The sequence below is a fragment of the Engystomops pustulosus genome, chromosome 8, assembly GCF_040894005.1.
Source record: "Engystomops pustulosus chromosome 8, aEngPut4.maternal, whole genome shotgun sequence".
NCBI classification, from domain to species: domain Eukaryota; kingdom Metazoa; phylum Chordata; class Amphibia; order Anura; family Leptodactylidae; genus Engystomops; species Engystomops pustulosus.
In genome coordinates this window covers 49194654-49210419 of record NC_092418.1, presented here as the reverse complement: position 1 = coordinate 49210419, position 15766 = coordinate 49194654, and the positions used below count along the sequence as shown (strand labels likewise).

Here is a 15766-nt window from a genome sequence, read left to right as displayed (position 1 = left end):
AAAACATATGATAAAAAAAGTAGACATTCCATTTGGGGAGTACAGTGAAATCCGTAAAATCCAATCCCACAAGAAAATGGCGCCCCCGCTTCTCAGTATATGACATGGAATATTAAATGCTACAATTTTGAAGTGCAATTTGTTAGGCAGAAAACAAGCCATCACACACCTCTGTACAGGCGGTCCCCCACTTAAGAAGACCCGACTTACAGATGACCCCTAGTTACATACGGACCTCAGGATATAGTACAGCAATCTAACAGCATCCATAGGCTACAATTGACATCTATAACAGTTATCAGAGGTGTCTGCAGTTAAGATTTATTGTTAATCCTGCTTCTTAGGACAATCCAACAATTTTAAAATCCAAATGTCACAGACACCAAAAAAATTCTGGCGGGGGTTACAATGATAAAATATATAGAGTTCTGACTTGCATACAAATTCAACTTAAGAACAAAGCTACAAAAAACCTATCTTGTATGTGACCCGGGAACTGCCTGTACATGGAAAAATAAAAAAGTTAGAGTTTTTAAGGTGGGGAGTGAAAAATAAAAATGAGAAAACGAAAAAGGGCTGCGGCGGGAAGGGGTTATTAATAAAACCCCCAAATTTACCCCATTATATAAAAAAAAATGTGTTAATCTTTTAAGTGGTTAAAACAAATTTGTAGTACAGTTTACAAATTTGTCACTTTTTTGGCTAAAGGAATGTATTAAAAAAAAAAATACACATTCACAATGGTTAGTCAAGTCAAGAAGCTCTGCAAAGTTTGTCACACAATTTCTCCAAATTATGCCAATCCAAACACAGGGCACTATAATACAACAATACGCCAATCCAAAATACAGGACAGAGCGTAGACGGGAAGGAGTGACCTTGCAAAGCAAATGTATAGTCACATTGTACAGGCTATAACATTTTTAATTTTCTGTTTTGAGCACATGTGAGAGCTTATTTTTTGAGGATGAGATGTACTGTACAGATCCTTCATTGTGGGACGTCTTTCGCTTATTGATGAGATTATATGGGTGGAAAAAAATCTGCATATGGATTTTTAGCCTCATTTGGGGGCATTTTTATGATGTTGTCTTTATTCTGTGAGTTAGTATGATTATGGCGATACCTCATTTATATTTTTTTGTACATTTTTGTCTAGTTTAGCTGTATAAAAACAAAATTGGAGAAAATAGCATTTGTTTTTGCTAATATTTTTCAGAGGGTGAAAGAGAACCCGTCATGCAAATTAAACCCCAAAGCTAAATATATTTTCTTAAGCTGCCATTAGTAAGCAATGCCCTATCCCTACATTGTGCCTCTACATGCCTGTAAACTCAAACTATTCGGTTCTAAAGCTGTATGCAAATGACCTGAGATGGATCCAATGAGCCAATTTCATATTCTGCAGTCTGGCTTATTCATAAATGTGTGCGGCACACCCATACCTCTTAGTGATTGACTGACTGTATAATGATGCAACACTCCTGGTGCTGGCTGCTCCTCTGTACGTCCTGGTAGTGGGTGCCACGCACCACTGCAGCCTGTGTGTATGAAATACAACTACCACACAATGCAGCCATGTGTATAGGAGGAGAGAGCATGTCAGGTACTTGTGTAGCTGATGTCTGTCAGTGTATCAGTTATCTAGATAAAGGTTGGGATGGAATCCTCCTGAGATGCCTCTAACAGGTAGTAGTGACATAAATAGTTACAGAGACCTGATGACTGTATTTTTTAGTTTTCAGTTGGCATAGCTTTTTTTTTTTTTTTTTTTTTTTTTTTTTTTTTTTTTTAAACCAGCTTACATTTTATGAAAAGGTTAAACAACATTACATTACAGGGTTAAAAGCAGTGAAAAATCTTTAAATAAAACTTATATATTTATTGTATTTCTAATACAATACTTTATATACTGTATTTCTAATACAGTACTTTAACCCTAGATTGTCTGATTGATCTTACCATACTATATGGGGATTTTGCAAATCATCTTTTACAATGTGCAAATCGCACATTATAATAGCCTAAAACTTGATAGCCTAAATGGCAGAGATCTCACATTCGTTACTTAGGAATTGACATCCCAGCAGACCTCTCGTGCCTCTACAACCTTAACTATAAAACGCTCCTGGATCGCACAATACGGGACCTGGCCAAATACCGCAGTAGTAGTCTATCAAGGTTCGGCCGAATCAACGTCTTGAAGATGGACGTAATGCCCCGATTCCTGTATTTATTTCAAACGCTACCGATACGCCCCCCGGGCTCATTCTTTACAAGCCTAAAAGCAGCTTTCCGGAGATTTGTGTGGGGGGGCGGGACAAGTAGGATCAGCTACTCCACACTAGCTAGACCCAAAATTGCTGGGGGGGTGGGTCTTCCTGACCCCAAACTTTACCACTCCGCATCACTGCTCATGCGCATAGTAGACTGGCATTACCACAGAGCATCCAAGCAATGGGTGTCTCTGGAGACGGACCTCACCCACCCTCAATTGCGCACCATTCCGTGGATTCGGCCGGCCCAACGGCCAGAGAGCTTCACACACTCACTCTTCTCCCCATACTTCCTCAGGGAATGGGACAGGCTGGCGTCTCGGGACACCATAATTAGACTACAGGTCCCCCTCACTCCCCTATTTAACAACCCAGCATTCCCCCCAGGGATGGGGAGAGGGAGATTCCTGTGTTGGGAGGTGGGAGCAGATATTCGTATGGGCCAGGTAGTATCTGGAGGCACCATGCCCTCCTGGGACTCTTTGAGAGCCTCCAATCCAGACGTTACATTGTCTTGGCTGGAGTACCAACAGTTAACCTCGTACGTAAGCTCGGACACTGACTCTAGTTTTGGGGCATCCCTAACCGGGTTTGAGGCGTTACTTAGACCTACATCACCCCCAGCCCACGTCTTGTCTCAGCTGTATGCTATACTGCTCGCTGAGTCCTCCCAGGGGAACCCAGGGTTTGTGTCAGCATGGGAGACAGACCTATCAACCACACTCACGGAGGCAGACTGGGACAAAGCCTTTTTGTTCTCCCATAAACTCCCTCTGCCCTGCAGCGCTCAGGAGAAGAACTATAAGATTCTATCACGCTGGTACAGGTGCCCCCTCACGCTCCATAGGATCTATCCTGGAGTCTCGGAGCTCTGCTGGAGGTGCGGTGCGGAGGTGGGATCCATTCTTCACATTTGGTGGAGTTGCTCGATCATACAGGACTTCTGGCGGATGGTGTTTGACACCTATAGCAGAGTGTCTGGTAAGACGATACAATTCAGCCCACAGGTTGCCCTCCTTTCCGTGCTACCGGGCACCATCTCCTCCATCAAAAAAGGACTCCTTCGCCACTTTCTCACAGCGGCAAGGACTGTGATCCCTCGACACTGGAAGAGCCCTCATCCACCCACGGTTGTGGAGTGGATACAGGAGCTTCGATACATACGCAGGATGGAGGAGTTGGTGGCTGAGGACACGCCTGATCCGAGTAAGACAGCCACTGTGTGGACCCCTTGGGAAGACTACCAGTTAACCCCGGCCTTTCAGGACCTTTTTGCCTAAAATAATTCGGTCTCTTCTCGAATCTGTATCCTTTCAGAACTCTTGCATTGCAATTAAGCAACACGCCTGTGGTGCACTGCCAAAACATGACACAGAAGCCATCCCTACCCCCAGACCCCTCCCCCTTTCCCCACCCAGTCATTCCATTCTCGTCTATGTCTTGTACTGTCTACCCCCTGTTCGTATCTTTGTCTCGTCTTATCACTGGAAGGGATGGGCAGACCCCCACAGCCGGTATCTCACGATCTCCACCGCAATATAAACGTACAGCCTGCTGCCTTGCCATTCTGTGACATGATGTGATATGTATCTTATTGCAGGGGTCCTGCGAGACCACCCTTCTTGCCTTGAAAATTCTGTTTACACTCGTTATTCATCAATAAATGTTGATTGAACATAAAACTTGATAGCCTTGGATCTTTGAGTGACCCAAAGCTGTCATGGCAACGGATCCGCGATGACGTCACGGGGAGCGACGATCAGAGCCAAGATGGCGGCGCCTACGCTTCATTGTGAAACAAATTTTGCCATCTTTGGCGCTCATAACTTTTTCATACTTTGGTGTACAGAGCTGTGGGTGGTGTCGCTTTTTTGTGACTTTTGCTAACATTTTCAATGCTTCTATTTTTAGGATTGTGCAACCTTTTGATCACTTTTTATTGAAATTTTTTATATTTTTCAAAATGGGGATTTTGCACATCTATTGCAATATGCAAATCGCCCACGCTTCATTGTGAAGCAAACACCCAGTGAGTATGACAGGCTGAGCCCTCTTCATACTCCCCCCTGTGCAACAAGATATACAGGTACATCTTTTTGCACTATGGGGTTAAAGGGGTTTTCTGTAGGATAGGGCCTAACTGCTAATCAGTGGGGGTCTTCGCACTCGTTGCTCCGTAATGGAGCAGACGGCTGTGCATGACCGTTCTTCTCCATTAATCTCTATGGAGCTGATGGAAATTGCTGAGCGCTGCATCCATTAATTAACACAACTTAAAGAAGTAACTCCACATACCTGTTTTTTGATCAAATTAAAAAAAAAATTGTCTAAAGGGCTTTGAGGAAAAATACTTGTGTTTGGCAAGATTTAGGGTATTTTCTTGCGGCTTTCACCGTTTCGGTCCAGTAATAGCTTATTGTACAGAACAGCAGGTGATTGGGCACAGTGTCAGCTGTAATATATCCGCTTGTGAGCCGGTGTCGTATCACATGCTCTATTAGTAAGGAATGTGTCAAAGTCACTTCCCGCTGTGCTATTATGCTGCAAGTTGGGAGTAGATTAGACATCCAGTTTCCACAAATCCTTGAGCGTTATTAAACTATCCTCCTGTTTATTAATTACTATTAGCTTGGTATCCTCTGCAAATAATGAAACTGTACTGTGATGGCGAACCTTTTAGAGACAGAGTGCCCAATCTACAAACTTAACCTTCTTTTATGTCGCAAAGTTCCAACCAGACAATTAAAGCAATAACTTGATCCCAGCTGTATCACAAGTTTCAATCGTATTGGCGTCCTGAGGACACCAATACAATAGAAAGAAGATGGAGAAATTTGGATTGTAGCTTCCTTCCATGGTTCTCTGAAGAGGAAGATTAAGGGGACCCAGAGCAGAAGCTCCAACGATAATTCATCTCTGTCCACACCTTCTCGCTTCTTGTGTAGCCCTGGCAGCCAAGGAGGTGTCGCTTTAAAATAGCACTGAGCATAGCATGTCCATATCTTGGACCGCAGGAGGAAGACTTGAGGTGAAGGCATGGGTGCCCACAGAAAGGGCTCTGAGTGCCACCTCTGGCACCCGTGCCATAGGTTCGCCACCACTGCTATAGGTGTTGTGGATTTTAATGTTTCATATTTTTTTACGTGGCATTACATAGTTAGGTCATCATACTAAGAGTTAGGCTGCATTCACATGAACGTGTGCCCACACAGCTACGGCCAAGTGGGCACACGTTGGGCACACTGGAGAGGATGATAAGCGAGCGCTCGCTGCTTGCGCCTCCCCTCTCCATAAAAAATAGTGGCGCACACCCTGCTTACGGACAAAACATAGAGCATTGGATAGAGATTTGGATTTAAGTCAGTGATATTATTATTAGAATTTTTTTTTTTTTGCATATACATTTATTGACTAAAGTAAAGTATGTAAGATTCTAAAAATAAGCCTCTGTCAGAATGTTAACAAAGATAATGAGCCAGAAATCTGATAAACATTGTCAGTGTAAATAAAAGGAAAACAAATGAAAAAAAAAAACTTTCATAGTCCTTTTTCCCCTTCGTTATATGAAAGAGCTTAGCTGAATAAAACTGGGGTGGACTAGCCTTATGGGCCTCATGCACATGCCCACAAACGTCACAAACGAAGCGTCACACCTGCACCATGGGTGAATAAACACCTTTTCTTCAACGGATGTGCTGCCTCAATCGTTTTTTGGGGGGGATTAACTTTGTTTTGCCTACGAGTCAGGTGAACTTTGGCTAGCACTCTCTCCTTCGGCTACAGACCGACAATAACTTCTGTGCTACTCCATCTGCATGTTTGGTTACAATGTGTAGAAAGCCCATATTTGAAACCCACAGCTTATTATGTCTGCATTTATTTATTTTTAGCAGTACCCCTGCACGTTCTATAACTTTTTTGGCTTTGTTTTTTTTTCCTCCACAGGTTGCTGATTACATTCCTCAACTTGCTAAGTTTAGTCCTGACCTTTGGGGCGTTTCACTTTGTACAGTAGATGGTCAAAGGTAAGTTTATAATTCCTGGATTTTTTGACTTTGAGTTTTGGCAAATACAGGCAGTTCCCTGCTTAAAGACACCCGACTTAAAGACGACCCCTAGTTAAAGACGGACTCCTCTGCCCACTGTAACCTCTGGTGAAGCTCTCTGGATGCTTTACTGTAGTCCAACGGAATTGATCAGCTGTAACGAGTCAGTAAAGAAGCTTTATTGATAATCCTTGGTCCAATTACATAAAAAAATTTTGAAACTTCAATTGTCACTAAAAATTTTAGTTTGGATCTACAGTTATAAAACATACAGTTTCGACTTGCATACAAATTTAACTTAAGAACAAAAATATTTTTTTTTATGATCTTGGTTTTCAAATTAGATAAAAGAACACAAGTCATTTTTTTGTTTTAGTATTCTATTTCAAATGGATGTTAGGTCAGGCATTGTATTGAATTTCTAATACATCACTTTCTTAACCCCTTAACCCTTTCACTGCCAGGCAGTTTTTGAGATTTAGGTGCATTATTGGCCAAAGCAATGTTTACATTTTTTTTTTATACAAAACCAAAATCACAGCATAAAGAATTATACTAAACCCCAACAATCCATATACGGTATTTTCTGAAAGCAGACACCTGCTCCATTTTCAAAATTGCATTAAAGAATGTAAAGACATGGGCACTGTTAGAGAATGCTGTGAATTCTAAGGACTTCTCTAGGCTGTAGAGTGACTTCCAAATTAGAGAAAAGCACCAATGCTGATATATTAGGATTTGAGCAAAACCAAGACACAGGCTTCAGTATCTTAGAAAAAGCAGCTCATACTTTGTTAGTGTTACACATGTTTATGCTTGGCTACTGTGATAAGCAGAGGCAAAGTTAAATAAGTAACCTCAGTAGGTTCTGAAGAATAACTGACCGGCTAATTGGTTTCTGGCCTTTGGGCAGTTTCGATTACGTCCTCTGTTGTACACCAAGGTCGGCTAGATTTCTGCTTCTTGAGAAATAGAAAACTCATCCAATTCCTGTAACTCACATGGCCTGTTTTAATCACTAGGCAGATTATACAAAATGAAAGCTGCATACACAAAATGGCAGCAAATATCTACTGTAATACTGTAAAAGCGTAAAAAGTTATATAAAAGGCCTACAAATTTACTTTGTGGCACATGTTTTGTTGTCAAATAGAAAATGTTTAGCTTTACATCTCCTAAATGTAATCGATAAACATGTATAGGTTTCGCTGATACCTCAGGTATATGTTCACATGAATAAATCATCATAATATCACTAAAAATTAAAAACCAAAAATCTGCTTTTCAGATTTCCCCAGACCAAGGATATTTAGTGAGATGGAGAGGTAGACACACAGTTCTTCAAATGGAGGAAGTTCCACTAATCCTGAAAGAGGGCCTAAAGAGGCAATCAATGTATGATTTGGAAATAGTGTAGCCATCTGGAGGGTGCTACCCCTGGAGTGGCGGAAACCTCTGACATGGGGCGTACTTTATTCTCATGGATCACTTCTAGGGCTCTGGGAAGGGGGGCAGAGATATCCGTAGTGTAAATGTTCGGCGAGTTAGGGTTACCTATCAGTGGGGTGAGAGGACCTGGAACCTGTGGAGAGAGCAAATCTGCGCCAGGACTCAAGTAGCGTGTATAGGATTGGAGATACCTCGGGCAACCATATTCGAATGCCTGCATGTATGTGTCAATGGTTGCCTTGTAGTAAGCGAAGTCGTCAGGAAGATCTGTACCCCCCACTATTTTTGTGCAGGGATAATACTGAGTGTTTAATTTGCTTTTGGGAGGTGTGCCAAACAAAGGACTGTGTGATACGTTTCAGTCTATCAAAGAAGGATCTCTGTAGTGGGATAGGGATGGTCTGGGGTAAATAAAGCAGGCGAGGAGAACGTCCATCTTCAAGATACTAATCCTTCCGAACCAAGAGACCGTAAGCTTGGACCACTTCTCGAGATTCTGTTCGATGGACCGCAACAGGGGGGTATAATTGAGGCAAAAGAGTTTCCCCAAGTCTGTAACGAACAGCCAGTTGTGACCATTTTAAATGGGAATGTTAATTGCAAATGTTTCTGTTCTTCATGTGGTAGAGAAATGTTGAGTTCGGATTTGTGTGTGTTGACCTGGAAATTAATCGCTAAGCCAAAATCGTGGAACTCTTTTTAGAATAGAAGGGAGGGATGTTCTAGGTGAAGTGACGTAGAGTAGGGGGTCGTCAGCAGAGAGTGAGAGTTTGCACATTCCAGGCCTGCCACCAAGCGCCTGACATCCGTGTTTTCCCTAATGGCGTCAGCCAATGGTTCCAGTGCCAGAAGTTATAGAAATGGGGAATGGGGTTGACCCTGTCTAGTCCCGTTATTGATACGAAAGTGGTCTGAGAGGGCACCATCGACACGTACTTGAGCTGTTGGATCGTGATAGTGCCATTATACTCTGGAGCATTCTAGCACCTAATCCTATCTTGCGGAGAACGCCCTCTAAAAAAACCCATCTCGCCCTGTCAAATGCCTTTTTGGTGTCAACAGTGAGTTAGCATAGGGGGATACCATTGGTCTGGGCCCTGGCTACTGAAGAGATGGACTTGGCTGTATTATCCCGAGCCTCCCGTCCAGGTACAAACCCCACTTGATCTCTATGGATAATATTGGGGATAATGGGTTGTAGTCTGAGTGCAAACAATTTAGCGTAGAGTTTGATTTCTATGTTAAGTAGTGAGATGGGCCTTAAATCTCTGCAAGAAGATTGTAGCTTGCCAGGTTTATAGCTTGTAGGGTGTGTCTGAAAAGTAGTCCCCCTTGCCATGTCTGTAACAGCATAGGAGATAGGTCGCCCCCGAACAGTTTTAAAAAAATATTGACGTGAAACCATCTGGGCCTGGGCTCTTGCCCGACTTAAGGTCCTTGAGTAGTCACTGGAGCTCATACTCCGTAAAGTCCGTTTACGGGACCTCCACAGACTCCGTGGGGATAGCCGGCGGTGCATATCTCTCAAGATATTTTGTCATTTCCCTGCCAGGTGGCCCGAGGGTGTAGGGGTCTAGCTACTCAAGACCCGCATTTGTTACCATATTCCTAAAAGCTCTTTCTCATGCGGTTGTGAATGCATTGGGTTATTTGGTATAAGATTTGTTGGCGTATATTGGTCAACTCTACTTTAGCAGTCTCTGAGAGGAAGTTTTTATTGACATCTTCCAGATGTCCCAATTCTGCAAAAAGAGTTGCTAGTGTTAAGGTAGGATTCAAGACATCCTCTTTTAGTGTGCGTTGGCTGCGTGTTTCTAATCAATAAGCATGCGTGCATATCATAAGAAATTAATTCAGACACATTTGCTGATTTAAATCTCACTCATGCGATTATGGCAATGGCAAATCTGCACTGCTAGAACTTTATTTGGTTTCACAAAACTATATAGAAATTATGGAAGAAGCAGAAGGGGCGGAGAATTCCCAGCTCGTGTAGTCTCTTGATTGGAGAACTTCCTTGCTGTTGCTTATTGACGTCAGGATTGAAGTCTTGTTGACATTCTTTAGCCTTAATTGTTTTCATTATGATCAAGATGTCGGCGCCATCTTATTATGAAGTCTCTGTTACAATGATTTTAGGAAAATAGAACAAGTAGAAATGACAGAATTTGATCTATCAGCAGGTTTACCTTAACACTAGTTTGAAGCTGCTCCTTTTTTAGGTGCGAGCCATGGAACATTTAGTTTCCCTTTTAAATCACATTTTAGGGCCTCCCATTTCAAGATGGCATTGGAGTCGTCCACAGACTGTTGAGTAAAGATGGCTGATTTTATGTCCGCAACGCAAAGGGGGTTGTTAAGGAGGTTATCATTTAATCTTCAAGAGAAGGGGCGTGCTGGTTGTGCCACTAGTTCGAGAGAACCCATGACTGGGACGTGGTCTGACCATAGAAATCCGTCTGTGTAACACCGCGGTTCCAGATTGAGTAATAATGGGAGATGAAGAGTTGATCCAATCTATGGTTACTATTATGGGCGTCACAGCGGAATGTGTACAGTAGTCCTTTAACTCCTGGTTGCATGAGCCTCCACAGATCCACTATGGCCAGGCCTCTTAAAGATCTCCTCAGTCTGCGCAGCTGAAAGAAAGACAGTGGGCTTACCCATTGTGGAATCTAGTAGGGGGTCGAAGGACAGGTTGAAGTCTCCTCCTAGACATTTGTACATTTCTGTACATTTCTGAAGTACTCGGTTGCCAAAATCAACCTGGTTGGGGAAATACAGATTAGCAATGGTATTAATCGTATCGGCAAAGAAGATGTATCTCCCTTCCAGGTCAGGTTGGGAGTGGAGAAGGGTATGTTTGTGTATGGCTATGGAGACCCTACCCGCCTTACGTGTTGGGTTCGGACTGTGATACCAGGTGAAGTATAGTTAGTCAAACGTTTTGGCATATGCAATGCGCAAAAATGTGTTTCCAGGAATAGGGCTATCATTATCTGTTTGCGTTGCATACAGTATAAAATTTGTCCCCTTTTTATTGAAAGCGTTAAGACCCCTGGAATAAGGGCATCGTGGGCCATTAAATGTGTAGCTGTGAATGAGGACAGTGGAAAGGAAACAGAAGGAAGAAGAGAAGAGGGGAGTAAAAGGGGGGAGGGGAAAGATGGGACCAAAAATGCAAAACCAACACTGGGGGTGGGGAACAAGCAAAGGTACACCTCGATAGAAAATCGACTAAGTTAACACTGCTATACAGTACAAATATCAGTTTAACCATGTGGGTTACTGTAGTAAACCTTTGGAAAACCCCCTTAGTGCAAAGAGAGACCGAGTGAAGTTCAAGTGGGCAGTGGTCTCTGGGGCTTTGGCTCCCTTTTGTGGTTCCGGCTCCACCATCTTACAAACGATTCCCCCGTGTGCCGCGATATCAGTTTGAATGGGTACCCCCATCTTTACAGGATATTCTTATCTCGAAGCATGGTGAGAAGAAGGGTGTTTGAGGATCTTTCTGGGTTGTAGTGTTCTTCTTGCCAGGTCTGGGAGAATGGAGAGCCCAAATTATGTATTTCTTGTTTTATAGCCGTCTCTCCTGTGAGAGGTCTCCAGTTTGCACAAAACATCTTCCAGATCATCCATTGTGGGTATGGCACGTAGGTGTGTTTTCCAGTCCCAATCCTGGTAGTATGTGACTGGGCCTTGGATGGATAGTAGGGGGTGGGATGGCATGGGCTGTTGGGGGGCTCTGCTTGGAGCTGAGGTTGCAGCTTGTGGTGAAGCTGGGCTAAGGCAGGAGAGGATTTCAAGGAGGGGGGGACAGGGAGTCTAGGCACCCAAGGCAGGCTGGGGTGACCAGTATACTAAGTGAGGGAGAGATCCTACCCTGTGGCAATGGGGTCCTGCTGTCGGTCCCCTGCGACGGCAGCGGCGAGAACTTTGATTCCTCCCCGTCTTTACAGTGCCCCCAGTTCGGCTGGCCCGTCAGCCGTATTGTCACCTGCTGCAACTTGTCCGGCCGTTAGATTTCCTCTCTGTACCACAGTGCCTTCCGGACCCAGACTGCTGCACACTGGTGGCATCTTGGATTCTAGCACGGCGGCAGCGGTGTCCATAAACTGCTCAATAGAGCTCTTGGAAGCCTCTTGTGTGGTCGCCTGCTTCGGACCACTCATCCTCTGCCCCATGGGGGGGGATAAAATGGTCCAGCTTAGTTCTGTGGATGGTGGTAACACTAGCAGAGCTCATTTTAGAAGCATCTTTACACTGCCATGAGCAATCCTCTCCCCCCAACATGAGCAAATTTATATATACCACAATACACAACATCAACAAGAATTTACAATGCCAAGAATGCTAAAACATAAACCATGCAATATTTGGTTGCAATCCACAAATGTGTTTAAAAATATATAATGCACAAAATAAAAAGCTCCCATTCTGACAAAATCAAAAATCACTGCCTACCATGTATACCAATTATAACTTGATTCATGCACACTACCACCTTCATGCAACGTTTCGGCAAACAGGGATAAAATGCAAAAAATTACATGAAATTTCTAAATTTTCCACTATTTACAAATCTAGACTACTGATATAAAAATGTATTTTCCTAAAAACAGAGTTAGAAGTTCATAAATAACCTACATGTGTATTTTGCACCAATATATGCAGCAGGGAATGTTAAATCCACAGCGGGCGTGAATCACTTTATGCAGAATATTGCGCTGATCTTCATACAGATATACAGGCAGTCCCTGGGTTACATACAAGATAGGGTCTGTAGGTTTTTTCTTAAGTTGAATTTGGATGTAAGTCGGAACTGTATATTTTATCATTGTAATCCCAGCCAGAACTTTTTTGGTCTCTGTGACAATTGGATTTTAAAAATGTTGGGTTGTCATAAGAACCAGGATTAACAATAAAGCTTCATTACAGACACCTGTGATTACTGTTATAGCTGATTATTGTAGCCTAGGACTAGAGTACTATAAATTACCAATATCCAGTGGTCTGTTTGTAACTAGGGGTCGTATGTAAGTCGAGTGTTCTTAAGTAGGGGACCGCCTGTACTATTAAAACTCTCACCTTTACACAACTATAAACAAAATTTTAAAAACATATCCATAAACCAAGCTAATTGACAAAAGTAAATTTTCGATGGGCACAATTGTATGAGCCACGCAATAATGGAACCGTCCCCCCAAGAATTTTAGTAAGAACATCATAACATAGAAAAAAACACTGCACTAAGTGCACGTCCAGCTCACCCTTCTAGCCCCTGTAGCTTTCAATTGCATGCAGTTGCTCATAGATCCATGCATCACAGGAACATGAAAGATAGATGATCTCGGCACTCAACCGCACATTGAGAAAGCGTAGCTTGATAAAATCTTCTTTATTGTAACACAAAAGAGCACGTGTCCAAAAGAGAACAACAAAGAACCTACGCGTTTCGGCAATTAAGCCTTATAAGGCTTAAGGGATGTTTGATGGTTCTGTTTTAACATTGCTTGTTGTTACCATGGCGAATATCTGTGTTCTTTCTTGTATCCGGTGGACACAGGCATCTGTTGTCATTCCTTGAGAAATGTGCGAAACGCCCGTGCCGTTGCCACTGCCTTTGCGGCTATGTGTGCCTTACGTGTGCCGTTATGTGAATAAATAGTCTGTTCACTTGAACCGGTGAGTGCCACTTCATTTAGTTTGTCCTCTTTGATATGTATTATGATTATTTTTGCTCACTTGTTGAGTAATCTGATAATCCTAATAAAGCCAAGGCCGGGGACAAAGATTTGAGAATGTAAAATATTGCTTAGTAACTGCTGCACTAGTAGCCAAAAGATGGATATCAATGTGTAATATTAAAATGTATGTAAGATGTCACCATATGCTGTTGTGCAGCGCCAGCAGGCACTAGACCGACTGGGAAATTTTTTTGGAAAACTTATGCGGGTTATAGTACCAACGATACAAAATTTTTCTCCTAGTCTCCATATCAAGAGCACACCTTGAGAGAGATGGTTAGTCTATAGATCAAAATCAATAGATATTCTCAGATCTTTCTGCCACTGCTCTAAACATAATAGCAAAGGGGATAGACTATCTTAAATAGTTTTGTATAGCAGCACCAAAATGATGTACCTAAAAATGGTCTCATCCAGCAAACAATAAGCCCCCATATATCCACATTTAAAAAAAAATCTATTGTGCAAAAACAATTACAATTTCTAAATTTCACCTCCATTTTGTTTTAACTTCTGTAAAACACCTAAAGGGTTAACAAACGTCTTTTAAAGTTTTTTTTTTTTTTTTTTGGTGGATAGTTTCCATAATGGGATTTTTACTGTTACGGCCTCTAGCTGTAGAAGTCACTTGAAATCTGAGCCTTATAAACATCCTAGAAAAATCAATGGATGCCAACATAAAGCAGACATTTGGCAAATGTAATTTATGAAGTTATTTGGGTGGTATGACTATCTGCCTGAAAAAGAGTTTCCAACCTTGAAAATTGAGAAGCTTTTTGTAATTTTTTTTTTCCATAACTAATAACTCATAACACAAGAGCTAAATCTAAATTATGGATTACTTTGAAGCACAATGTATCATGAGAAAATCTCAAAATCCCCTGGATATGTTAAAGCATTCCAAAGTTATTATCACTTACAATGATTGCAGAGTTGAAAAATTAGGCTGAGGGCAAATTAGGCTGAGTCCTGAATGTAGACGCAATACATGCTAACTGTAGCTGATGCACAAAGTACAGAGTTAAGGTAAATTACATTGTAGTAACTGTATAACATAGAGTTTAAGGTAGTAACAATAGATATAGGTACTCAGTTTACATTGATACATATAATTAGAAACCATCAAGTAGCATGTGGAAATCCAGCTTGAGGCTATGATGGTCACTAGTTCAGACTTTGTCAGATAGTGGTACCCGGCAAAGTAGTGATTAATAATACACCTTGATCCATGAAGGACATTGTCAATATCTGAAAAAGAGAAAAGGCAAAACAGTTTACCAGTGTGGAAACTATAAGGAAGGATTGCATATAGCAGTGGATAGCTTCCAGACTTGGCAGTGTTCCACAAATAATGGACGTGGGCAGACAAAAGAATCCTAAAAGTCTGACATGTATGTATTTGTATATGTGGGGGCTAGGGTAGAGCCCATTGCTGTTCCGTCAGTTTTGAAGATTCTTTTGTCTACCCACATCCATTATTTGTGGAACACTGCCAATTCTGGCAGCAATATATTGATTACATTTTTTGCATATTGCTCGGAGAGCTCACTCCTGAATTTTCTACTCTGTAAGACTGGAGTTGCAGAAACGGATGGCACCCTCTGGTCTGCATTGTACTCCAAATATATTCAAACTAAATTTAATGAGAGGGGATGCCAACACAGCACCTTATAAATCACGTCAACAATGCCCCAAACAAAATAACCAGTTCCATATCCCTTTTGTACATTCCTATCGCACCCTATCGCATACCAAATTCATAAATCAATAGAAGCAATGTCCAATTCTCCAAAAGGGACATCCAAATGTCATGGCATTTCAGCAGCCATTTCTGCCATGTTTAAATAGGGGATTGAGCTTAATCGACAAACTAGTGAAAGCAGACATTGGCACAACCCTAAAACTACCTGAAGAAGTTTTCTTACTGACACATATTAAAGGTACTTTCCCTTGTCTCCACTGCGCACAGTGTAAAATGTTCAGATTGAAGATTCTTTCACTTACCCATTATCAGGGAAGAGATTTCTTATTAATGGCTGTTATTCTTGAAATTCAGAATTTTGCATTTGCTTGATGAAATGCCCTTGGAGATTGGGCTGTGTAGGCGAAACAACACCGCACATTTTACTTCCCATACCTGCCCATCTCAAAGATGCTAGACATTCCATCAACCAGTTAACCCATTACCGACATGTGACGTAATACTACATCACATGCCGCTTGAGGGTGCATGGAGAGGGCTGAGGGG

General features: G+C 42.1%; 1 protein-coding gene across 2 annotated transcripts in view; it reads left to right on the top strand.

Moving 5' to 3' along the window:
* GLS (glutaminase) overlaps positions 1–15766 on the top strand; it is a 142273-nt gene that overhangs the window by 38664 nt on the left and 87843 nt on the right. For both annotated transcript variants that reach the window (XM_072120882.1, XM_072120883.1), the window contains exon 5: positions 6222–6301. In XM_072120882.1, coding sequence (XP_071976983.1) covers positions 6222–6301 — 80 coding nt within the window. The remainder of the gene's footprint in view (positions 1–6221; positions 6302–15766) is intronic.